At 43.6% G+C, this 24337-nt stretch overlaps 1 protein-coding gene and 1 long non-coding RNA gene across 10 annotated transcripts in view; one reads left to right on the top strand and one right to left on the bottom strand.

The window, feature by feature from the left end:
* Window positions 1-24337, bottom strand: part of Kank1 (KN motif and ankyrin repeat domains 1) — a 196710-nt gene that overhangs the window by 18452 nt on the left and 153921 nt on the right. For all 7 annotated transcript variants that reach the window (XM_078047572.1, XM_078047578.1, XM_078047573.1 and 4 more), the window contains one exon: window positions 3750-6434. In XM_078047572.1, coding sequence (XP_077903698.1) covers window positions 3750-6434 — 2685 coding nt within the window. The remainder of the gene's footprint in view (window positions 1-3749; window positions 6435-24337) is intronic.
* LOC120889799 (uncharacterized) lies at window positions 7617-20750 on the top strand. 3 transcript variants are annotated; one of them, XR_013438087.1, is made up of 5 exons: window positions 7620-11151; window positions 16038-16116; window positions 17208-17436; window positions 18530-18654; window positions 20566-20748. It is a non-coding gene; the product is annotated as an uncharacterized LOC120889799 (long non-coding RNA). The 3 variants fall into 3 exon arrangements; XR_013438086.1 differs by having other exon boundaries at window positions 7617-11151; window positions 16038-17436; window positions 20566-20750; XR_005733917.2 differs by lacking the exons at window positions 16038-16116; window positions 17208-17436 and having other exon boundaries at window positions 7621-11151; window positions 20566-20746.

The raw sequence follows: 24337 nt of genomic DNA, 5'->3' as shown, positions 1-24337 counted from the left end.
TATGTCCCTGTAGTATGCTAAACTCCACTTTTAGAAATAGTTTTGTTCGTATTTGCTCAAAGACAGTTATATATATTTTAGAGTATTTTTTTTTTAACTGCAAGTAATTTGTCTAGAGTTTTCTATTTTTTCCCCTCTTTCCAGAAGGAAAAACAACAGTAACAAACATTAACTCATCACTCCTCAAACTAGTATAACCCAATTGATGTATAGGAAAAATAAATATTCCTTTCTAAGGTTTTTGGTGACAATAAAACTTATTTCCTCTTTTCAGTTTCATAAAAAAATATTAAATGCATGAAACTCACACTACCAGGAATTTAAAAAACTTGGTAGGACACCTTTGATGACCACCGAATTTCAATTCATTAAAGCCATGATATTCTCTCTCAAATCCTGGGAAAATGTGTGTGAGCTTTTAAGTTAAATAAATAAATAAACAAACAAATAAATAAATGAAATAAAATACATAGGAAGACTATGTATGACTCAAATCTTGTTAAAAAACTTAAGTATGCAGTTGTGTAAACTGAGCACATAGTTGTTTTGTGAGGGTGGGTTTTGCTGTTTTGTTATTCTACACTGTTAATTCGTAAGCACATATTCCAGTTCTAAATCTAAGAAACTAAACAAGAGTATTGGGCACTATGATGCTGCTAAAAATAATGTTCTGCATACTTAAAGGAGTATCTTTTAATAGCTGTCTTTAGTAGAATTCTACAGATTGGGCACTGATAACGCCTCATTTTGAGCTTTAACACTGACTCTGAATATCATATTAATTTTGCTTTGCCATTTTTTCTCTATATTTTGTTATCTTGATAAAATTGTTAGTTAGGAAGGTGTAGTAATTGGTTGGGGGGGGGAGGTCACAAGCCAGAATTACGAATGTTAAAATCTGGATTAAGAACAAATGACCAGGGCTGTGGCTGTAGCTCAGGGGCAGAGCACTTGCCTAGCACACATGAGACACCGAGTTCAATCCTCAGCACCACATAAAAATAAATAAATAGGATAAAGGTGTTGTGAAAAAAAAAATCTTTAATCTCCAGTTCTGGAAGTATTCAAAATGGTGGTGGCCAGCTCTTCTAGAGCACTCAGACCCTGCTGCAGACACTCCAAATGGTCTACTCCTATGACTCACCCCATCTTCACTATAGTCTGTGAGGGAACAAAGACAACTTGTCCTGGGGCAGAGACCGCCTAGTTTCAGAGCTCAAATTTAACTTCTTCAAAATATAAGGTTCACACAAGGGATTAGGTATCAAGCCCAAATTCTCTATTATCTTTTGGGGGGAAAGAAAATGTGAATGGATACCTTTCCACACTCCATTATGCCTCTCAGTACAGATACACATTCTATACCGTACTACTCTGTATTGTAGGGTGTGCAGTGTCCCCGGTACATTTTGACACACCTTGTTGCTTCATAGCTGGCAGGTGTTAGGTATCTCACCTTACTATATCAAGCTGCCTTAAGTACCATACTGTGGGTTGAGCTCCTAACCTAATTCCTTCCTCATTAGAACATTAGAGCAACATGGTTACAAATGTGATGTGAATTAGACATATTTTAAAGTTATCCCTGTGTGCTCCAAGAGAGGCTGCCACTATGACTAAGTGCTACTAAAAATACTGATTCTCTGGTTCACAAGTGCTGTAGGTCTCATGAATTTTAGCTGATTAATTAGGTGCTCATTTGAAGGGTCAGATCCACAATGTGACGTGTGGAATGTCAGCATGACTGGAAATACACCAACACACACTGCAGCATGGCCAGACAAAACTTGCTCCCCAGTCTCCGAGGGCCACCAAAATTACTCCAGTGTTACAGCTGAATATTTTAGGCAAGAATGTGAAATAAAAACCCTATTTTGAGGAGGAGGGAGAAAGGCTGGGAAGGAAATGCTTTCATGATCCTCTGTGTTATATCTGGAGGACTTTTAAGAATTTTATTTTGACTTCAACATCTGACACCATGATTTGTAAAAGGATGTGGAAGCAGACATATTATTAGTTACCTAAGACATTACTTATGTCCATGTATCATTTTAATCCTGCTTATCCTAAATGACTCCCATGTCCATTTATTTGGATTCTAAAAGGCAAAAACCCACATCAGCTGTCACATTCATTTTTTTCCTTCCACAATAAACTATCTGTCCAATAGCACAGATACTAAAAATTAATACTCTTTCAAGTTTGAAAGCGGAAACATAGGAAGATGTAATCTATTTCAGTCCATTTTAGTCACTGCCCTCTCAGGCTAATAAAGGGAAACAGAAAGACTGATATCTTATTGAAGTCTATTGTGCACATTTCAACATGAAAAAATTAATTGGATGCACACCCACGGCCAGGTCACACTGGTTTGTGAGGCCTGGAGTGCCAAGGAAGGTGTTGTGCACTGTCAGACACACAGAGTGCCCAACACCAGGAAAGTCATTTGAGTGAGGCTTGCAGGGAGAGATTTCCCAGGGCAGTTCCTTAATGATGAGTTTCAGTGTTAAGGAAGGCAGAGGTGAGCAGGAGTCCCAATGAATAAGGAAAGAATGAGAAAGGCAAAAAAAAAAAAAAAAAAAAAAAAAAAAGCTCTACCAAAATGAGCAGTGGGAAGAGACCTCTCAGACTTCTTGCTCAAGTGTCCCTTATCTCAAATAGCCCCACCTGTAACCACTGCCAGTCCCTGTCCCCATAACTGCAGTCATCATCTTCATGTACCTACCACTATGCAGGTCTCCTTTCCATCACCTGTGCCCCGGACTAGAACATAAGCACTGAGGGGAGGGGACTCTTGTTGTGCCTATGCTGGAGATGGGGTAGGAATTCAAGACTCTTTGCTGTATTAATAAAATGAACGGAAGTCTCTATCCCCTCATAAAACTTGACTGAAAACATACTGGTAATTGTGAGTATAAACAGAATAGAATATTTTTTTGGATAGTTCTCTATAAAATGAACACGTAAGTAACTGAAATACAAACAAGAAAGCAGCATAAAACTAGCAGCCACAGGGGCCAACGTCTAGCCAGTCAAAACTAATTTACCCCCTGCCCCCCATTAGTCCTCAGCTACGAGCTAAAGTAACCACCAGAGTTGCTTATGGATTGTGATTCTTGGCTTTCATTCTATTACCATTCTAGAGCTTTCTTTATGATTCCACAAAATGACTCCAGCAGTTTAAGATAAAAAAAATTCCCTGGTGGGCTTGGTGGCCTGGAAACCAGGTACTCACGAGGCTGAGGTAGAACGATGATGGTAGGTTCAAGGCCAGCCTCAGCAACTTAGCAAGACCCCATCTCAAAAAATAAATGAGATTAAAAAAATAAATAAATAAAGGGCTGGGAAGTAGTTCTGCCACAGAGCACTAGCCTAGCTTAACAAGACTCCATGTTCGATTGCTAGTACCATCCCCCACCATTTCTTATCTCCTGAGAAGACATCCTTCCTGCTATGGTTTGAATGTGTTCCCCAAAAGTCCTCTGCCTCCATGAGTGGGTTAAAGTCGCCATTGCAGGAGTGGGATCATTACTGCAGGACTCTCTGCAGGCTTGCTCTGCCTCACCAAGTGAGGCCCTCCACTTTGTTACCACGGAGTGAGAAGGCCCTGACTTCCCAGCCTTCCAGAACCATGATCCAAAAAAACCCTCTCTTCTTTATAAGTTTCCCAGTCCACAGAATTCAATGACAGTACCAGAAAACGGCCTAAGACACTTCCCGAGTCCCAGGGCTCTTCGGGTGCCACCTACCTGTGGTTTTACCCAGACTGGTTTTCTGGAAGTCAGGGTTCCTGAGCTCTTCCGGGCTTGCAGACTTCATAACAGAACTGATGGAGGACAGGGTGCTGATCAGCTGTGAGTTGAGGGAACCAATCTGTGAGTGAGGTTCCCCAAAAGCTTCTGCCAGTTCACTGTAATTCTCAGCCAGTAGTGTTTGCTGTTCTGTCAGCAGCTTCTGGACCCGCTCAATGTAGTGATCCAGGCCAGTCACCATTCCAGATGGAGCCTGGGTCTGGGGGCCCTCCAGGAACTCCTCAACAGGCTCGTCCCCAACACCCACGCTCCTCCTGCTGCCCATGGGCCCCCCAGTCAACTGTGATCCATGTGGAGGCCCACATGCTATGGTCCTCATTTTGAGACCAACCAGGTAGTTGTCATGAATATTTATCTGCCCCACACCTGCCTCTTTAGTCTTCACAGCCGATGGCTTATCAAATCCCAAACTGCCAGAAAGCACCGTCCCCACACCAACAGACCGTGTCTTGGTGGAGGAGTTGACGTCCTTGACGCGGCCCTCTCCTATGGCCACGGTCCGCATCTCCACAGTCTGGGTGCTGGTCTGCTTATCCAAAGTGCTCAGGGAAGTGTTGGTGCACGATTCTACGAGGGTAGCTGTCTCCGTGTTGGTGCACTGGTGCGCCCGTTCCCAAACCGTGCTGGTGTGCTGGTGTGCGGTCGGAGGGGCTGCCGTGACAGCTGCCTCCACCTGCACAACAGCCTCTGTGTTCACGCTCCGGGAGCTGCACTGCTTGGGAGCACAAACAGTCACATCGACAGAGCAATCGCCACAGCCAATGGACCGCACGTCTTTGAGGTTCAAGTTAGTGGTGAGGAGCGCGAGGTCGCTCACAGACTCCTCTGTGTTGCTGCCTGTTTCGCAGACGCTGACTTCTACACCCACGCTCTCGTCACACATCTCCACAGACCTCCCAGCACCGCGGTCATGCGTTTCCACCCTCTCCTTAACAATCCACCAGTTCATGGGCAGCTCGGGCCCCACCGCTTGGTTCCTGCACTGGGGCTGGCAGGAGATGCCTATGCTGCTTGTTTGTACAGAGGTCCCAACGCACGTGTCTACCACATCCACGTGATGGCCAACCACTTGATCTCTCATGGACACCACTGCCTCCACCAGCTTACTGGAGACAAGTGGCTGGGCCATCGTGGCTTTGTCGACTTTTTTCCTTGATCCAGCGGCCTGCAGTTCTTGTTTTAGTCTAGTCATCTCCCGGTCATGGGTGGTTTCTTTAAGCTGTACTTCCAGGCGGTAGATTTTTTCTTTTAAGGCCTCTATGGTCTGCTGTTGTAGCTCAATTTCTTTGTCAGCTTCCGTAGTCACTCCAAGCATGGCCTCTGTCACGTTGACCCCACAATGCCTCATCTCAGTGACTGTCCCTGTGGCTGCATCCTTGCAGGACACAGAGCCCCGGTGGTACACAACAAGGTCATTCATGCTCTCATCATCACCCACAGCCACAGAGCGGCACTCACGAGGTGGGCACTCCCCATTCTCCCTGAGCTCCGAGTAGGCCTCGTAGCTGCTGTCCTGGATCTTCTGCTCCAGGGCCTGCATGTCTGCCGTGAGCTGCCGGAACTCCTTTATTCTCTGTGTGCTCTGCTCCACACTCTCCATCTCATCCTCCTCATAGTCAATGTATAACTCCCCGCCACTCCTCCGGGCCCGGGAGAGCTGCTCCATCTGGGAGGCATTTCCCGCACTATAGGAGCGCTTCCTCACACCACAGACATCATTCTGGGATGCAGCCCTTTGAGTTTTCAGCTGTGAGGCCAACTGCCGTTTCTCCTCTTGCAAGACAGAGATCTTTACCTGGAGCACAGGGATAGTTCTCACCTGTTCCTCGAGTTCCTTTAGGCGTTTCAGGGCAATGGCCATTTGCTCGCGGATATGCTGCAGGTGCATGGGGCTCACATTGGTCACTGGGGTGGAGATCCCTGAGCTCAAGGGGCTGTGGCGGATAGAACTCCCCATGGAGGAGGTGGTAGCAGCCCCTGGGGCATAGCCCCCATAATCCCCATTGCCTTGGTATCCGTTCTGAAGCTGGTGCATGGCAGGATTGTGGTTTCCAGAACCCATAAAAGAGGGGAGGGAGCTTGTAGAGCCCATGCCTCCAAAACTGGCCAGCCTAGGCCTTCTGAATTCACTCGGTGTCATCTGCATGGTGACTCTCTCCTGTTCGAGCCTTCTCCGGGTCTCCATTAGTGTCTTGGTGACATGAAGGTTGTGCTTTGGGAGTTGTGGTGAAGGAGGGGGCAGCTGTCGATTTTCTGGGATGGTTAGAAAAGTAGGCAAGGTCTCCGGAGGGGCAGGTGGCTTTGGGATTGGAGTTGATGTAACGTGGCTTCTGGCTAGGAGGAAGCTGGGGCACTGCTTGTTGTCATCACTGTTGGAAGATGAAAGGGATTCGGTAGAAGTCCACGCACCTTGCTGACCAGATGTGACCCTGGTTTCTGGGCATGGCACAGAAGGTTTCTTCTTCTTCTGGATGTTCAGTTTCTTGATGGTATTTCCCTTCTGTATGTCATCCACATATTTGAGGAAATCTAAGTCTAGTTGATAGCCATAGGGTGTCTCCACAAAATAAGGGTCTTTCTGTTCCTTGTCATGGTCTCCATTCAGAATATCATCTGCTTTTTCTAGGACAGAGAAGAGAATATTATAATACCATACATTGCACATAATGGCAAAAATAATTATTTGTGTATGCTGCAGAGCAGCAACCTGAAACTATTTTAAAAGAGCTGACAGACTTATAACCCTGAATCTACAACCTAGCTGGTAAGCAGTTGACAAACTTCTCTGAACTTCTATTTAAAAACATAAGGTTAAATAAAGTAATGAGAAAATGATTTTGATAACTAAGCACACAGTAAACCCTTAGCAAATTATTTACAAAAGAATGCATTAAAATAGGTTTTAAAGCACTGTCAAGTATTATCTCATTTGTCCTCTGTAGTGTCCTGAAGGGTGGTGTATAGACATTAAGACTCCTACTTTATAAAGTACCCTCCAAAGCTCAGAATGTTAAAATTCAGCTGAAGACTAACAGGCCAGGCCAGGGGACCAAGGATATGCATTCTGCCCCTGCTCTTCTGTAAGCCTCATAGCTTTTCTATCCAGTGGCCAAGAGCCACCTAGCACCTGCCCACTGGTACAAGATCCCAATTTGCTCTGACACTTTCTTGCTAGAAATCTGGGACATAGGATGTTGGGTATTAACTTAGGCAGCATGGAAGCAAGAATCTGGTCAGAGGGCAGACTTCAACTCTATTTTCTGTGTCTCCCATTTCTCAATTTCTCTCCCTGCTTAAAAATCAAACAAAATCCTCTCAACTACAGGCATTGTTTTCTCCACTCTTTTTCTTTTTTGAACAAAACATTCACTATTTCAAGAATTCTTGTTTCCTATTATTGATAAACCCAAACAGATGCAAAGGAAAATGACAACAAGAGCAAACCTATGTTCTAAGCACTGGATCATGTGGCATTCAGTAAAAGCTACTTCTTGCTAAACCAAACATTTCAAAAAGGAAACAGGAACCTTTCAAAGCATAGACCTTGCTGCTGACCTGAGCTCTGCATTTCAAATTTAAAAGCAAGGCCATTTTTATTTGTTTAAAGTGTGGGACTAAGTAATGTGTTTTCCTAGAGTCCCGCTCACAAGTTCTACACTCTCAGGACTATAGAAAAAAGAAATCCAACTCCAGGAGTGAAAATAGAAACCATTTGTACCCCTGCCCTATCCTGGGTACACCCACCCACCTGATTGCTGTCAAGGTTCAAGGCCTGGCAATCATGGGCTGCCTGTCTGCTCTCCCAGCCCCCAACACTGCTGAACACTACAGGGGAGAACACCAATGACCAATGCTCCGCCTGCCTGGCCCTTTCACTTCCACTCTTCTTCTGAAATACTGGAAAGAAAAGTACAGAAAGCCTGCCAACCAGAGGAATTAGAGGAATTAAAGACCGTAAGCATTCTTCATGTCTCAATTTAAAACAATAGTAAACTACACCAGCTGATAGAAGGTAGGCGCTAGATTTCATCTAAAAGCAGGCGGGAAAGGAATTGCGTTTGAAAGAAGGGCCGTGCACCAAAGCTTCAGCACGGGAGAGCTGATCCACAGGGCTTGTGCACGGAAACTTGTGCTCATGCTAACAGAATGCTTTTTTTTTTCCCCCCGTCTGGCTTCCCTCTCTAACTTTCAACTCCAGATGAACAAAGTGTTCACCACCCAAAATATGTGGCCAGACCTGTTTTCAGAGCTGTCTGAAATTTTGTAAGCAAAGAGAAAGGGCAGGCTCCGGTGTCAAAGGAGCCGGCAGACAGATCTCCCGGGGACAGCACAGGGGAGCTGCCACTCGACCCGGGCCCCAGCAGGCGGCTCTCAGCCTCCCGCGCACTCACCTTACCAAGCGCCCCGCAGCCGCACAGCAGCCGGCTCGCTCCCGGCCAGCACACCCGACGCCCCGGTTCCTCTCCCCATAAGGAAAAGCCACTTAGACCTGCCACGCGCAATACCATAGGCCGGGTTTTCACCAATGAAGTCTCCCTCCGGCTTCGGCGACACCACCCCCAGCACACTCAGCTGTTCGGCATTCCCTGTTTTTCTTAATGAAAACAGGAAACCGGCATCTTCTGAAAAACGTGTGGACTTCATTCCAGTTTTGCCAGGAGTACAAATAAAGGCGGCAATGTAAGCATCCCCACAGAGTGGCTCTGTCTTTCCCGTGCCAGCCACTTCTTCATGAAAGAGCCTGTGTTCCCGAGTGCAAACCTAGCGGCCTGGGCCCTCAGTCACCTGAAGGAGGGCAGGGCCACAATCGGCCACTGTTCCGCGCGGCAGTCAGCTTGGGCGCGCTGGGCCCAGAGCACTACAGGACCACCTCAGCACAGCTCCTGGCAAGTGACAAGCCACTACCCTTTAACACAGATCTCAGCGGGGGCCCTGCCACTGCTGAAAGCTTCTTTAAAGAAAATTAAAAACAAAACATTTTCTTAGGCTGGGGGTGTATTCTCAGTGGTAGAATGCATCCTTAGCAGTTCAAAAGCCTGGGTTCAATCCCCAGCACCCAAACCAACAAAATCCATTTCCAGTTACAAAAGAGGTATGAAAAAAAAAGGAAAAAAGCCATACACAGATCATTTCAAGAAAAAGAAAGAAAGAAAGAAAGAAAGAAAGAAAAAGAAATTAATTCACTCGTATCTCAGGTGTTTTCAAGAAGAAAGGAAAGTCACCCTTATCTCAAGTGTGGATATTTTGGTAAAACTGCTTCAAGGCTTTTCTGCATAGGTCTGAACGCAGCTATTTTTCTCGCTGAAGCTTTAACAGAAAGGTAAGCTGACTCAATTTCAGGATTTAGAACACAACAAAACAAATGACACTTTTCAGCAAAAATTAACTGGCCCATCTTAGTTATTTTTGAATTTCAACTTGTACAAATCACCAAAGGCCCTGGGTCATGCCAAATCATTACTAAGTGAATTTTGGACTTCTACCTCTGGAAATCAGGAGAGGTTAGAATTTAACCATGTTAGGTCTGACTGTTTCCCAACACTACTTAACCTGGGCTACCCAAGGGCCTTGTAATTCGTGTTTCATTTTCCAGCAACTAAAAAAGTGAGATGTATTCTCAAGGTGCCTTTTGTATAACAACTATCTGTGGTACCAAGTGTTCTACAATTACATTAAAATATTCAGTGTCATTTTTTTTTTAAAATCTCCTTTCAGGGTATCTTTATATACATTAACATCAACGTGGCACTTATGGGACCTGACTTATTTCCTGATTTTTTGATGTATTTATGTGTCTCTGGGTCAAACGGAACATCTGAAGAATAAATGCAATCCCTTCCTCCCAGCAATTGGGGATTTAACCCAGGGCTTTGTGCATGTTAGGCAAGTGCACTACCACTGAGCTACATTCCCAGCCTTAACAAATATAATTTAAAATAACCTTCATTGCTCCCCTCTTCCAACCACACGGTAATTAGCAAGATGTTGGGATTAAAGTAGATGTTTAAAAATACTTACCAACAGAATAAATAATTGAATATATAACATAATAAACTTTGAAAAATATCAATGCTCTGAAGATAATTGTTTGTTAAATGTTAGGGTTAAAGACCTTTCTTACATGATGCTGTTCCAGTGGTTGTTTTTAGGCTGTGGAATTATAGGTGATTTTCATTTTGTTCTTTGTATTTTGTGGATTTTTACATCACTTGGGTATTTGTCTTTAAAGATGATTACAAGAAGTCACTGTTGGTAAAGCAAAAGGAAATGTATTGAAATAAACTCTGAGAAAGTTCAAGTGGGAGGGACATGAATATAAGCAAAGATAGTTAGTATTCCTTGGTATATGCATTTTCCTATCCTTCCATACTAAAAGCACCCCCTGTTATTTATATGGGAAAATATAAAGTCTATATTTCCCAGACCTCCTTTACTGTTAGTACAGCCACGAGCAGAAACGCCATGTAGCAATGCCTAGGAACCTCCAGTGAAGACATGGGAATAGTTCTTTGATCACCTTTCTTCTTTGTTCCTCCTTCCATCCTGCTACTGGAATGTAGATATGATGACTGGAATGCTAGCTGCAATCTTGGACTATGAAAATACACCAAGGGTTGGAGGAACAATGTGCTAGATGGAACTTAATCTCAAAAGGCTTTATGGACATTGACCTTAAAGAGCTCACCTCTGTACTTCAATGTGAAAGAGAAATGAATTTATTTTGTTTAGCTATTGCTTAACTAGGTTTTGATTACTTGGAATGACACTGAATTTTAACATGATATAGCAGTGTCTCCCACCAATTTAACACTGTATTTCAAAAAGAAAACGATAAATGATAAACTGGGGAGATATTACAATGAACCTTTTTTTACAGCAAAAATTTGGTTTTTAACAAATCTTTAATTGAATTATGAGGAGATTCTTAATAGCCTAAAAAGACTTTTTGGACTAAGGAAACTATGCCTGCTTTACACAGCCAAAAACTCACTGGCTATATATCTGCAACTGAAGTCCTGGAAGTAACAGCCTCTGAAGTTTGTGAGAATTTTCAGGATGTCTGGAAATTCAGTGGAGACCCCTCCAGGCCCCACTGCTACCTGCTTTATATAGCATTTAATGGAAGTTTAACAGGGAGTGGAGAAAGGTTCCATTTAGTGAAAAGAGTAGGAGGAAGAATTTATAAGAAATGAGATACAGTCTAGCAGGGTAGTAAACACCAATATAACCTGAATGGAGATCAGTCCCAAAGACTTGTGATCAACAGGACAATATGATGGTATGTGAATAAATGACCAAACAGAAGGGAGCTAACCAGGAATTGGCTTCTGAAGACCAGGTAAGTAAAGATCATTCCCTGTTGGAGGAATGGAGGGACTGTCCTGTAGGATGTTTAGCAGCACCTGGCCTCTACTCACTAGATGCCAATAGCACCCTTTGCCCCCAGCAATGACAACCCAAAACAATTGCAGACATTGACAAATATCACATGGGCCCACCTGTCCCTCCCTTTCCCAGTAAAGAGTTATCCAGCACAAAATGTCAACAGTGCTGAGGCTGAGGAGGCCTGTGCTGGGGACAGCAACCTGAGGAAAAACTCACAGTTAGCCACGGAGACTGTGGCCTCATAAACTGTGGCTTTTAGACCTTCTGTTTCCTAATAAGACCATAACACTATGTGTAAATGACAGCGTGGCAAAATGCCACTTTAAAAAAATATATTTATGTTTTAGCTGTAGTTGGACATGATACCTTTATTTTATTTATTTTTATGTGGTGCTGAGGATAGAACCCAGGGCCTCACACTTGCTAGGTGAGTCCTCTACTACTGAGCCACAACCCAGCCCCCAAAATACTACTCGAGTAAGACAGTACTCAGTACTGTACTCAGTACTTTTCTACAACTCTATATAGTGAGCTGTGTTTTAATATGAACAAAGAGTCTGGAGGGTTCTGAAATGATGTGTCCTGGTAGATTTTTAATGGACATGCCTTTGATATCATTACTTTATTCATTAATTAGGATATACCAAGTTCTTTGTTCTGGTTTCACTATGGCACACTATAGGCCCAATCACCAAATAATGACATCACAGAGAATAATTACACCTGTGTACCAAAACCTGCATTCGCTGTGTATGTGATTGTCTTTACCAGATATTCTCCCTGACTGTTGAAACTGAAGAACTCTGTTAATTGCTAGTCATGCAGTGTCCCCCCTCACAGGAAGCGAGGAAATTCGGCCCAGAGAGCTGAGTCAGTCCCAGAGGAGCACTTAATTATGAGAGATTCCCACATCTAGAAGTGGCAGAGCGCAAGTAAAAGCGTTCTGCTGTTGGAGGCAGGCACAAAGCCTTGCGTCAGCGAGGGCCTGCAGGCAGGGAAGAAACCTGGCAGGATGAACCCCAGAGACAGGCAAGCTCTCACGAGTCTAATTGCTCAGAGTATGAAAGTAAATGAGTTCGCAGATCGACTTCTCCAGGAAGGATGCAGTGGCAAAAAGACAGCACAGCGGAATGTCATCCTTATGAGCAGGTTTAGCAGTTAAGCGTGCCCTGGTGATACTGTTAAATTAAAAAAAGAGCATTAAGCTCTTTTGTACCCAAGGAGCTTCACTCCCTGCACCAAAACTGTGTGAAGAACACTGGTCTTAGAGAACCAGCAAAAAAGTCACCTTTTGGTTTTTAAGTGCATTGAGACCCTACTGCAATGTTTTCAACAAGAGGCTGGTAACTGAGTTTTCTTGTTCTGTAGTAAAAGGATGTACGGCAGGTGAGATTTTCCTTTGCTTTTGCATGTACCAAAGGTTATTTTTTTGAGAGAGAGAGGGGGAGGGAGGGAGGGGAGAGAGAGAGGAGAGAGAGGAGAGAGAGAGAATTTTTTAATATTTATTTTTCAGTTTTCGGTGGACACGTCTTTATTTTATTTTATGTGGTGCTGAGGATCGAACCCAGAGCCCCGTGCATGCCAGTCAAGCGTGTTACCTCTTGAGCCATATCCCCAGCCCCAAAGAATTATTCTTAAACCTGCTCCCCCACCCCCAGATAAACACCATCCATCCATTCATCCATCTGAAAGATGGGCACCCACAGAGTGTTAGGCACTGTTCAAGAAGGTGTGATCACTCTTCTCACGGAGATCATACTGCCTATTTCAAGTTCACCAATATCTTAGAGCTGCCTGAATAGCTACCTGAATACATCATACAAATAAAGTAACATTAAAGAAAGCAAAGCTGTGCATAAGAAGTACTAAGCCAATCATGCCATATATTGCTAAGTGCAATTTTATAGGCTTGATTTATCTGTATTGCAAAGGTATAACGGGGTGCTTCTAAATAGTCATAACTCTTTGTAACTCCTTTTGGCTTTTCTCCTAAATCTTAAGATGTCTTCTCCCATGCCATCTCATTACTGCCTTTTTAACCTGCCTGCGGACAATTCGCATGTCTTCCACTGTCTCCTATCACTACCTGTCTGTCTCCACACTAGTTCCACATTCCAAGCTTACTGGGAATAGTACTACACTTTATAAAGGGAATGCTGATCCAAGGAAGATGTGACTGTCATACTGAAAGACAGATTTCACTCAGTAAATATTTACTAAGAACCTATCAGGTGGCAAACACTACAAGGAACTAAGCAAAAAGTTGTTTTTAGTCCAAGCAAAAAGATATCGAGCCCATCCAGGTGGAACTTAAGACCACAGGAGAAGACAAATGGTGGCACAAATAAATAAAACCGTACAGTACAGTCATGCTGTCAGGACCCAGAAGGGTCCCCCACCCCTGGGGCAGTGGGCTGGGAGTGATCTGCCAGAGCCAGATCTGAGGGGTTCACCAGGCAGCCGGAGTATGTGGCGGATGGCAGGGAAACAGCATATGTGAAACCTGCCACTTTTAGGAACAGAAAGGGGGACTTGGTAAGACCTAAAGTGAGGCAGAGAAGGGAATACAGCCAAGTGCTATAGGGGTTTTAAGTGCATTGAGACCCTATTGAAATGTTTTCAACAAGGGAGTGAAATGATCAGATCTGCATTTTAATAAGACTGCTCTGGATACATGCTGGAGTATGCATGAAAAATTTCTTCCACATTCTCCATTAGGTTCTCCATGAATTGTTTCCGTGAACTTTTCTCTCGATGTCACTAGATAGATACCAAGTGTGGGCTACGGTATTAAACCATCTGAACTTCAATCCTGCCTGTGTTGGAGCTAGCTGGCTTGTGTAATACTCCCCTCCTCACCCCAAAATGTTGAGAAGGAAACCGAGAAGGCCTGATAAACTTCAGCTACTTTGGGCTGAACTGGAGACCAGGATCAGGGCTCTGGATTTGTCCTTGAGAGTTTTACCCGTTAGCTCATGCTGCTATTTAAAAAGAAAATATTTTTCTTTAACGAATGGATGACTCATTGCAGAGAAAAATGATGGGATTTCCTTTTCTGAGGGTCATTAAAGTCTGATAAATCTAATCTGGGAAGGACAGATGTGGCATGAATGATGTCGGGTAGAAAGCAGAGAGGACATTTAAGGAACTGATTTAGCATGCCGAGACATGGAATGCAGACTGTGGGGTGCTCTGTATTTGGGGACTCTAAGATAGAAACGGCAGAGGCCAAGTGTCTGGAGCAGGGAGACAGAGGGCAGTGAGGTTTCCAACCTTTCATAGGCTTCTTCACTTGTGCCTGCTCAGGGAGCCTGACACAGGAAAAGCTGCCAGGAAAAGCCAAAAGCCATGGTTGGGGCCTGGGGGCACTTAAGCAATACACTCCCCAAATTCAAAATTCCTGGTAGATGGTCTTTGCAAGTTGAATTTTGGGTCTGCTTGTCTCTAGAGTCACTTAGATGTTATTATCTGCCTGTCGGACAAGGATCTTGCTGGCAGTGACTCATACTGCCCAAAGTACACACAACTTCTAGGGCTCCAACAGAGTTAACACCCACTGCCCCAAATTACTATCCTCATCAACACACATCAGATTAACTCTTTCAAATCATGTCAGGAGTCTGCTTGGCTCAGAAATTCTAAACTAGGTATCTGCAAGTTCATAATGCCATAATAAACAAACACAGAGAGTGCCGTCTAATAAACAGAAGGAATCATAGAAACATTAAATCGCCCTGTGGAAAACACCATCGCAGTGGCCGATTCAGGCAGCAATCATCAACAGATGCTAAGGCTAGTGGATAAACTGTTTCCTACCAAAGACAAGGAGACTCCTGTGGCCTCAGAACACCTCACCACTAAATAGAGATCAACCCAAAAGGGAAAAACCATGAAAAAGCTGACAGGCAACCACCTGGACCAGGTGCTCAAGTTGACAACATGACCCTCTGAAATATACCAGCTGCACATCAGTTCTGCAGCATCCTGCCAAGAATGTGTAAACTGAGTCTAGAAACAGTGATGGACAATGTTTATAGCAGCACAACTCACGACAGTCACGCTATTGAACCAACCTAGGCATCCTTCAGTGGATGAATAGATAAAGAAAATGTGGTATGTATACACAATGGAATATTACTAGGCTATAAAGAAGAATAAAATTATGGCATTTGCCAGTGAATGGAGAATATCATGCTAAGTGAAATAAACCAATCCCCAAAAAACAAAGGCCAAATGTTTTCTCTGATATGTGGATGTTAACACAAAACAAGGAAGGGTGAGGAGGGGAAGAATAGAAGTCCATTGGAGTAGACAAAGGGGAATGAAGGGAAGAGAGGAAGGACAAGAATAGGAAGGACAGTAGAATTAATTGGATGTAACTTTCCTAGCCTTGTACTTGAATATACCACCAGGGTAACTCCACATCGTGTACAAACATGAGAATAGGATCCTAATTAGAGTAAGTTATACTCTATGTATGTATAGTTGGCCAAAAATACATTCTATTGACATGTACAACTAAAAATAATTGAAAAGAAAGAAAGACGCAGCACAGATCCCATTTGAAACAGTAACAGGGCTCTTTTTAAAATCGTCCAAATCATGAAAGAAAAGAAACCAAAATGTTTCAGACTGAAGGAGACTAAAGAGGTAAGACAGTAGTCTCTTTGCAATACCACACTCCACACAGAAAGAGAGCAAGTATGGTAAAATATCAACCATTGGGGAATCTGATCGGGCGAGGAAGGGGTAAGAGTTATTTTATAAATTTTCTGTAAGCTTAAATTACTTAAAAATAAATTTTAATCCTCCCTCCCTTCCCTTTGCTTCATTATTTAGGGTGTGCCATCCAGTCCCCAGGGAGCACAGCCAAGACTCTGCTTCTGCTCATACTGCAGATTAAGCAGCCCGTTTTCAGGTCAGATGTCCTTGCTCCCTGGTGTTACATATTCCTGGAGGAATTTTACCTTTGTTTGAGATCTCTTTGGCAACTTGTATGGCTTCTAAATTAATCTTGTGGATTGACATGCTCAGAGCCCCATTATTAAAAAAAAGAAAGAAAGAAAAAAGTCTAAAAGCTCCATTAAGTCTACAGCAATATAACCCCAAACCAGCATCTCCCAGGTTCCTCACCTCCCTGAACCTCACATACCAAGCAACTCTCGCCTCGCCCTGTCTTTGCCCATTCAGTCCCTCTGCCCAGCACACCCTTCCCCAGACTCTCCCAACCATCAAAACTCAATCAAAGCCTCTCTTACCCCCCAGGGACTCTGTCCTATAAAGACCTGGTTACCTTCTTCCCTCCATTCTCCTAAAATATGTTGATCATATGCAATGACCTGTGTCATGGTTAGCAGGCACAAGGTCATCCTCCCCATCAGACTGTGTTTGGGGGAGGAAGAAACCAAGCAGTATTTATTTTTGTAACCCTTAGTGCCTCGCATGGTACTTGGCACATAGCATGCTTAAAATTCAGAATTAAAAACAAAACAAAACAAAACAAAAACCTCACATCTCTGGACTTACTGATAAATAAGTATGGTGGAAGAACAGTGATCAGAAGTAGGCACTCTGGGGCCAGACTGCCCATGCCACTTCCTAGCAATTGGCAAGATAGATTATATCCCAACTGTTTAACTGGGAAAATAATAGCACCTGTGTCCTCTTGTTGATGCGGACATGTGGAGTGATACCTGGGGTCTGTACTACTTTAACTGGATTCCTCCATTTACCTGGGGAAGGACACAGCCCTGGCACCCCATCAATGACCTAGGATTCCTCCCTTATACTCTGCCCCGACTCCCATGAAGTCAGGGTTTGAGGTATCTGTGATACCTTCAAAATCAAGTGAGTCTGCTAAAGTTTTGAGGTCTACATTGGTTTCTGCTTCATAGAATGGATGAGGAAGATGCTGGTGGGGACCTGGCAGGGGATGTGCATGCTCACGTGAGGGCTGGGGAGGGTAGTGGTTTGCACAGGGAGCCCTAATCCAGCATTAATTATACACAGGAAAGAAAAAAAAATGAAGCAAAAGTGGGCAAACACCCCCAATTCTTAAAAGTATGTTAAAATGTTTAAGACGACAAAGGTTCACACTGATGGTTCTGAGCACCTTCATTCTGCTGCCCCGAACAAATCCTCAGAGCAGAGGACACCTGAACACTGTGCAGAAACAGTACTCGAGAACCACCCAGTGTACTTCCGTGGCAGGCATCCAGAAAGGCCCAAGTGTGGAAAGGTATAATTTTCTTTTTATAGGACAAGAACAGGAGTTATAAATGTTTCCTAGCTCTCAGACAAGCAATGGGTAGCAAGGGCTCAGAGTCATACAATGCAGTGCAGTGACAAAATTTGCATGTGTAAAATGAGGGTATCAATGGGACACTGTAGTTTCCAAAGCTGCTTCTACACTAGACTAACCATTGACTGTACTTGACATAAATTTGTTCAAAGCACACCATGCCATGTGACGAGGTGAACACAAATTGATCACAGCTGCTGTCAGGCCAGGTGAGCTCAGACAGAGGCGCCTGTGGCCTTGCTCTCTGCAGGTCCCATTCAACAGAACCTTTCTAGCTGCCTCCTAACTGGCATGGCCAGGTGGCCCCCAAGTGCAGAGTCCTTTTGGCCATGCCATCAGTTCAACTCTGGATAGGACTTCAGAGGCCAGAAGCTAAGTAGCAGGTGAGAGTGAGGGGGAAGAAAGTGGGAAGGGTCACTATTCCTGGCAAGGGAACAGCTATGTCTTACTAAAGGCAGTGGGGTTTAGGGAATCATGTGACAGAAGAGGGCACCCACCTCAGGGTCTGCACAGTGGCCCTCTTCTCCTGAAATGGATCTGGGAATAGCCAGGGTTCCATGAGCGCCTCAGTGCCTGGTTTTCACCAGCCCAGGCCACACTGCTCTCTAATGCACAGAGGCTAATTTAAAGAATTACTGCTGAAAAACTGTCCTAATTTGGGCTGGGGCTGTGTCTCAGTGGTAGAGCGCTTGCCTAGCAAGTGTGAGGCATTGGGTTCGATTCCCAGCACCACATAAAAACAAAGTTATTTTTAAAAAATTGTCCAAATTCACCTCACATGTACAGAAAAAAACTAGCCTGGGTACTAACTGCTGTTTTCCAAACTTTCTTCAAAAATTACAGGTTCTAAGAGTAAGTAGAAAATGTGCCAGTTCAAAGTGTAATTTTGTGAGACACAGAGAAGGTGCACAAACTAAGACTTTGGGATAGAAAAGACTTTTTCTTACAAAATAATAAAGTTTTTTTTTGGGGGGGGGTGGTAGTGATGAAAAACTATAGTATGAATCCCAGCTGTTATTTTGTTTTACAGTGTTAATATAAGAAAAGGAAACCCACTTCAACAGACCCCGAGCAACTCCCCATTAGAAAAATTAAATTGAAAACAAAGGACCAAAGATGGATTTAACACCCAAAGAGGGAAGTTCTGAAATTTAAGTAAGTCATAAACTCAAGTCTTAGCATGTATGTATAACCTTTCACTCTTGCAACAATGACATCTTTATGTTAAAGCCGTAGCTAAAGCTGAAATTTTCACTGAATCGAAAACCAAGTCCTGAGTTATCCTTTCCAGGCTGTAATAAAAGTAAATATTTTTCATACCATACAAAGCTTGACTTTATATTTCACCAACACCCACCCAAACGTCATGCTCTCTGTGTCTCTTTTTTGGGCATTCTTACTTACCCACCCAGAAACAAAATAACTGTGATTTTCAGCAAGCAGGAAGCCAAGTCTCGGGCATCCTTCCCTCAGCATTAAAGGGACTGCACACATTAGCAGGCACAGAGCCCAGGAGCTGTTGCTGAGAACTTATTTATACCCATTTGGAATTTCCTGACCAACTAACAGCCTGCTGGCCATGGGATTTAATTCCGGGACACTCAGCGTTGGTGAGACAGCAAAAATTACTGATGAACCAAACTGTGAGCAAGGATCTTAATGACAAGAAGCAAAGGCAGACCCTGCCCCCTTCTAATTTTTCAAACTGTCCTCATCCTCTTTAGATCCATGAGATTTTGACCTAGAAATGCAGCTATAAACCTACTAATTCTAGGAAGAACTTAGAAAAAGGGAGCAGATGTTTTCTCATTCTTCCTGCTATAACTTATTCTATCTCCCTCCGGCCCTTCAAGGCTCAGAGGGGCTTCTGTTATAACTTGAGCCAAGCCACAGCTTAGCTTGAGAAAGGGAGAGGTTCAGTCTAAGTTTGAGCCCAAGCTGGGCTAGAGGCAAGTACCTTTCCTGGGTTTATTCTCATGAGAGGCAACATGTAATCTAAAGGCTAAAAACACCAGATGTAAACCACAGACCCCACCCCCACCCCCATCCCCTTAAGCATTTTATCCCAAATTAGATCATGTTACTTTCAAAGCTGCGGAGTTATTTCCCAAACAAGTACACTCTGCTTTGGGGTGATAACATCATTGAGCAAACTTTTGTTTGTTTTAAAAAGTTAGTAAGCATGCTATATCCCTAAAATGCTTAAATTGATCACAAAGGGGAATTTTTTTTTTTTTTTCAAATGTCTGCTTCACTTGCATCTAAGTACATAGGTAAATATGGAACAAGTTATGCTTGAATTCCGTCTCAGGGCAAACAAGCAAAGCTAGTTCTAAATAATACGACAGAGATCAACAAAGATTAGCAACAACTCTAAATAGCCTGCTTAGTAAAAATTCACAACCGGGGACGGCTGTGTGAGGAGAGGCGGTGTTTTAGGAAGACCCATTGGACTGCCTGGGTCACGGGTTATCTTGGGGTCGGCACATACCCTACCTTAATCCGTTCACCTTCTTTAGTCCTCCTTCTTATAGGAGCACAATGAGGGGATGGATATCTGATCATCTTTGAGATAGATATTTTTTGAGTGAAGCTACAGATACTTTTAAAAAGTGGGGGAGGGGTCTTTATTCCATGTTGCCCAGGCTGGCCTCAAACTCTCAGGCTCAACTGATCCTCCCACCTCAGCTCTTAGAGGCCAGGACTATAAGCTGGGCTCCAAAGGCTTAACTTTTAAAGATATAGCACTCATTTGAGTTTTTTTTTTTTTTTCCTGAATAAACCAACTGATTCATAGAAACAACAAACTGAGAACAAAGTTTCAAGTGCCAGATACTTTGATGATCAGGTCCCAATAATTCCAAATCACGGTATCCACCAATGGGATAACCTCCATTACTAAGAGATTTGAATTAGGCTTTCTTTCCCCTTTGAGCTCTCATTTATGTACCATGTAGTTCATCCATTGTAAGCGCAGTTTGATGAATTTTAGTAGACGTATAAAGTTGATATATAGAACATAGCCATCACCCTAAAAATTAGTCATTTGCCTTTTTGTGTTTGCAGGGCTGGAGATGGGACCCAGGGCATCACGCATGCCAAGCAGGTGCTCTACCGCTGAGCTGTACATCCCTTCTCTGTCATTTGCTTTTAATAAAGAAATTTTCTTCTATTTTTTTAAAAAAATCAGCTATTTTATAGATGTTATTATATTCAAAACTAAATTTTAATATAAAAAATATGTTCTTAAGAATTAAACTGAGGAAAGCTTTGGAATGCATTGTTTCTTGACACTATAAAAACACTCTGCTAAATTTTCACTATAAATACTGTGTTCTGGTAATAACATAGCTTATTTTGTGAAGGAGCTGAAGAGGATCATCTTGCTAAGGTCACTTATGCTTGATCCTGTGGGTGTGCCCATGCACATCTAAGGAGGAGGTCCAGCAGAAAAAGGCATTGTATGAAAATGAACGTCTAGTCCTTCCTTTGGATGACAGGGCTGGGGAGGGAAACGACTGAAAATACTAGCTCATTCAGTCTGGAAACCTTCAGTCACAAAGGTTCTCACTGATATGAGAAAGACACGCCTATCTGCCCTTAAGAAGCCAAAGGAGCTGTGGGAAGAAGAGGTACTTAAGGCTGTTCTGCTGATAGAGGGGGAGGGGCCAGAAAATGCAACACTCAGGGAGAAGGAAGGGAGGCTTCTGTGACGTGCACCACCCATCCAGTCTTTGTCCCAGGATGGTGGCTCCACAACTTTGGGACCACAATCAGGCCCATCTGAAGCCAAACAAGATGACTGTACCAAGAATCTCCCTGACAGCCTGCCCCCTCATCTAGAGAAAGGATTGGAAGTTCAATTAAAAAGTGAATGGGGGGGTGGATTGCACTGCAGAAACCTCAGGATGCCCATCTCTCGACATACGCTGATTTACCTTCCTTCTGGATGTGCTCCTCTTGTTTTAGACGGATTTCACAGCGCCCTCCCAGGTTCGCCCTACTGCACGCATGCCCTGGGCTTTCAGTCTAACAGCCTGCCCACATTCTCCCCAACCACCCACAGTGCACAGTTCTTCCAGACCACACTGATGCAAGTGCTTTATGCATTCATGAACTTGTGTAATCGTCACATAACCTTCTAGTAAGAGTCACCTGGGCATTTAAAGGATGAACTTATATCACTCATAAGCTACTGCTGTTCCACTACTACATTCATACTATGTCGTACCAAAGGCTATAAACTAAGGATATTCTCTCCTGTAGTCCTTAGAGGGAAAAGAAAGGTGGATGGCGGAAGGGAGCTGGCAGTCCTGAAGCTTGGGGAGGAGAAAAGCATCCTCGTTTTTCAGGGATTTGCTTCTACTGTTCCTTCCCCCTCTGAGGAAGCCCCCAACCTTCTCAGGCAAAACTCCTCTAAGTTTGCAAGGACCAGACAGAACATCAGCTCCCTCTGAAACCTTCCCTTACCCCTCTCCAGCCACCTTTCCCCTCACGGTCTCAGAGCAGCTCGTTCCCATCTGGGCATGCATCATATATCCCTTATGAACTTACAGAGCTTTGTCCTTTTCATCTCAACCAGTGCTGTACCCTGAGACCTTCAGTGGACGGGACACATTTGATTTCATTCCTCCTTGAGGAGTGAAACTCTGAACATTTGTTTTCTTTTATAGAGCTCTATGACTATGCCAAGGACTCCTAGTCCACACCCTCATTTTACAGAGAGGCAGGACTCTGGGCGCAGAGAGGTGTCAGACTTTAGCTCTGCTATTCAAGGTGATGGCGCCAAGCCTGGAACCTCCCAGAGCAAGTACTCTCGTGCCAGAAGTTTCTCCCCACTGCTTTGCTAAAATGCTGGGACTGTTTTTAAAAATGCTGACTTCCACACCCACTCATGAATCACAATCTCCTGGGGTGGGGCTGGGATATGAGACATTTTAAAATCTCTCCAGGTGCTGGGCATGATGGAGTGTGCCTGCAATCCCAGTGGCTTGCGAGGCTGAGGCAGGAGGATGGCTAGTTCAAAGCCAATCTCAGCATCTTAGTGAGGCTCTAAGCAACTCAGTGAGACTCTGTCTCTAAATATAAAAAGCTTTCCAGGTGATTCTATTCTGTATTCAGGGATGAGAACCATGGTATTTTATCTGTAGCACTGGAGACTGAACTCCAAGGCATTTACCACTGAGCTTCGTCTCTAGCTCTTCTGATTTTTTTTATTTTGAGACACGGTCTCACTATGTTACCAGGCTGGCCTTAATTTATAATACCCCTGCTGCAGCTTTTGGAGGCGCTGTGCCACCACGCCCAGCTAAACTATGCAAAAGTTTGCAACTTAAACCATGTTTTTGTTGTTGTTTATTTTTTGAATTCTAGAAAATTAGAGCCAAACTGGTGGTACCCCACTTAAACAATCAAGTCCCCTCAGGGTCTAGGCCACAAGTATAAATACCTTCAGTGTGACACTGGTATAAAAAGGAAAGGATAATGAAGGTTTGGGGAGACTGAGCACTCACCATGACTGAGGCCATGGGGAAGAACATACCAGGGAGGCCAGATCGAATCCTCCCTCTCCCAAAGAAGCTGAAGAAATTGGCTTTTATATGAATTTAACTATTTTTTTTTAAAAAAAATCTTGGCAGTTAATTCAAATTAGAACACAACATTGGATTGGGTCATGCATGACACACCCTCAGTCCACACCTGACATCAGCAAGGACTTCTTGCTGCTAATCCTTAGTGTTCCAAATTCACTTGTTTCTAGACCTTTCCTTTCCCCATTTTCCAGCTGGTCATCTCCTTCTTTCTCATTTTAGATGGATTTTTATCTTACAAGCTTTTTGGGGAAGAAGGACAAATTATAACACAAATCACAAAAACTATTTTAATTCTGTTGCATATTAGTTTGATTATCTCTTTTGTTTAAATTTAGCTCTTTATCTAATGAGACACTTTAAGAAAACAACCACACCACCACCCTAGACTCCCTCTTGGGCAAATGTGCCTTGTAAAAGCTCTACCCATGAGTACTGATCATAAAAAGAGATAGATTGAAGACAGAATGCTCTGCTTCCCTTCTCGGATGGCCTGGGCTATTTCTGGCATGTGGGAGACTCCACCCAACCCCATAAAGAATTCAAATACCTTATTATATGTGTCCTCTCACCTCAGACTTGTGAGATGGGGTATGATACCAAAAAGCTGGGTGTCTGAGGACCTCTAAGGAGAGAGAACGTGGATGTGGTTCCTGTCCACCACACCAAGGCTCTGTCTCCATCCTATCACAGCCTAAAGAGGGCTGCAGGACTTGCAGGGGATTAAAAGGACAAGTCCAGCAAGGGCCTCATGCCCTTTTCCTCCTGTTAGTTGTATGCCACACACTACATCGGGTTTTGGAAAAGCACTTCTTACTTGCCTGGATTAGTAGAATCTGCTCATAGGGTAGACTTTCCCAGGAGAGGCCACTCTACATTCAATAGGAGGAGGGTGTGCCTGGGTGGTACGATTCCTGCCAGGACAGTGACATTAGAAAGAAGATACAGTCCCAAGGTCCAAAAGACAAGCAAAAGTACGCTGTCTTTGTAATCCCTTACTCACCAAAGGGCATATCCCCGAACACACAAAGGCTTAAATGGGAGTCATACCAAGTTTCTACACTCTGGGCTTTCTCTATAGTCTGGGTTGCCTCACCATTATTATCTTCATCAAATTTTAAGAGACTGTCTCATAATATATTTTCTATCCAAGATTTAATATCAATATTTTAAAAAGCTAAATGACGAAATGAACGGTGGTCAGAGAACTAAATAAGAGAATTAAAACCTTACATTAGATTATCACA

This window comes from Ictidomys tridecemlineatus, chromosome 4 (assembly GCF_052094955.1).
Source record: "Ictidomys tridecemlineatus isolate mIctTri1 chromosome 4, mIctTri1.hap1, whole genome shotgun sequence".
Lineage (NCBI taxonomy): Eukaryota > Metazoa > Chordata > Mammalia > Rodentia > Sciuridae > Ictidomys > Ictidomys tridecemlineatus.
This window is presented reverse-complemented; position numbering and strand designations above follow the sequence as displayed.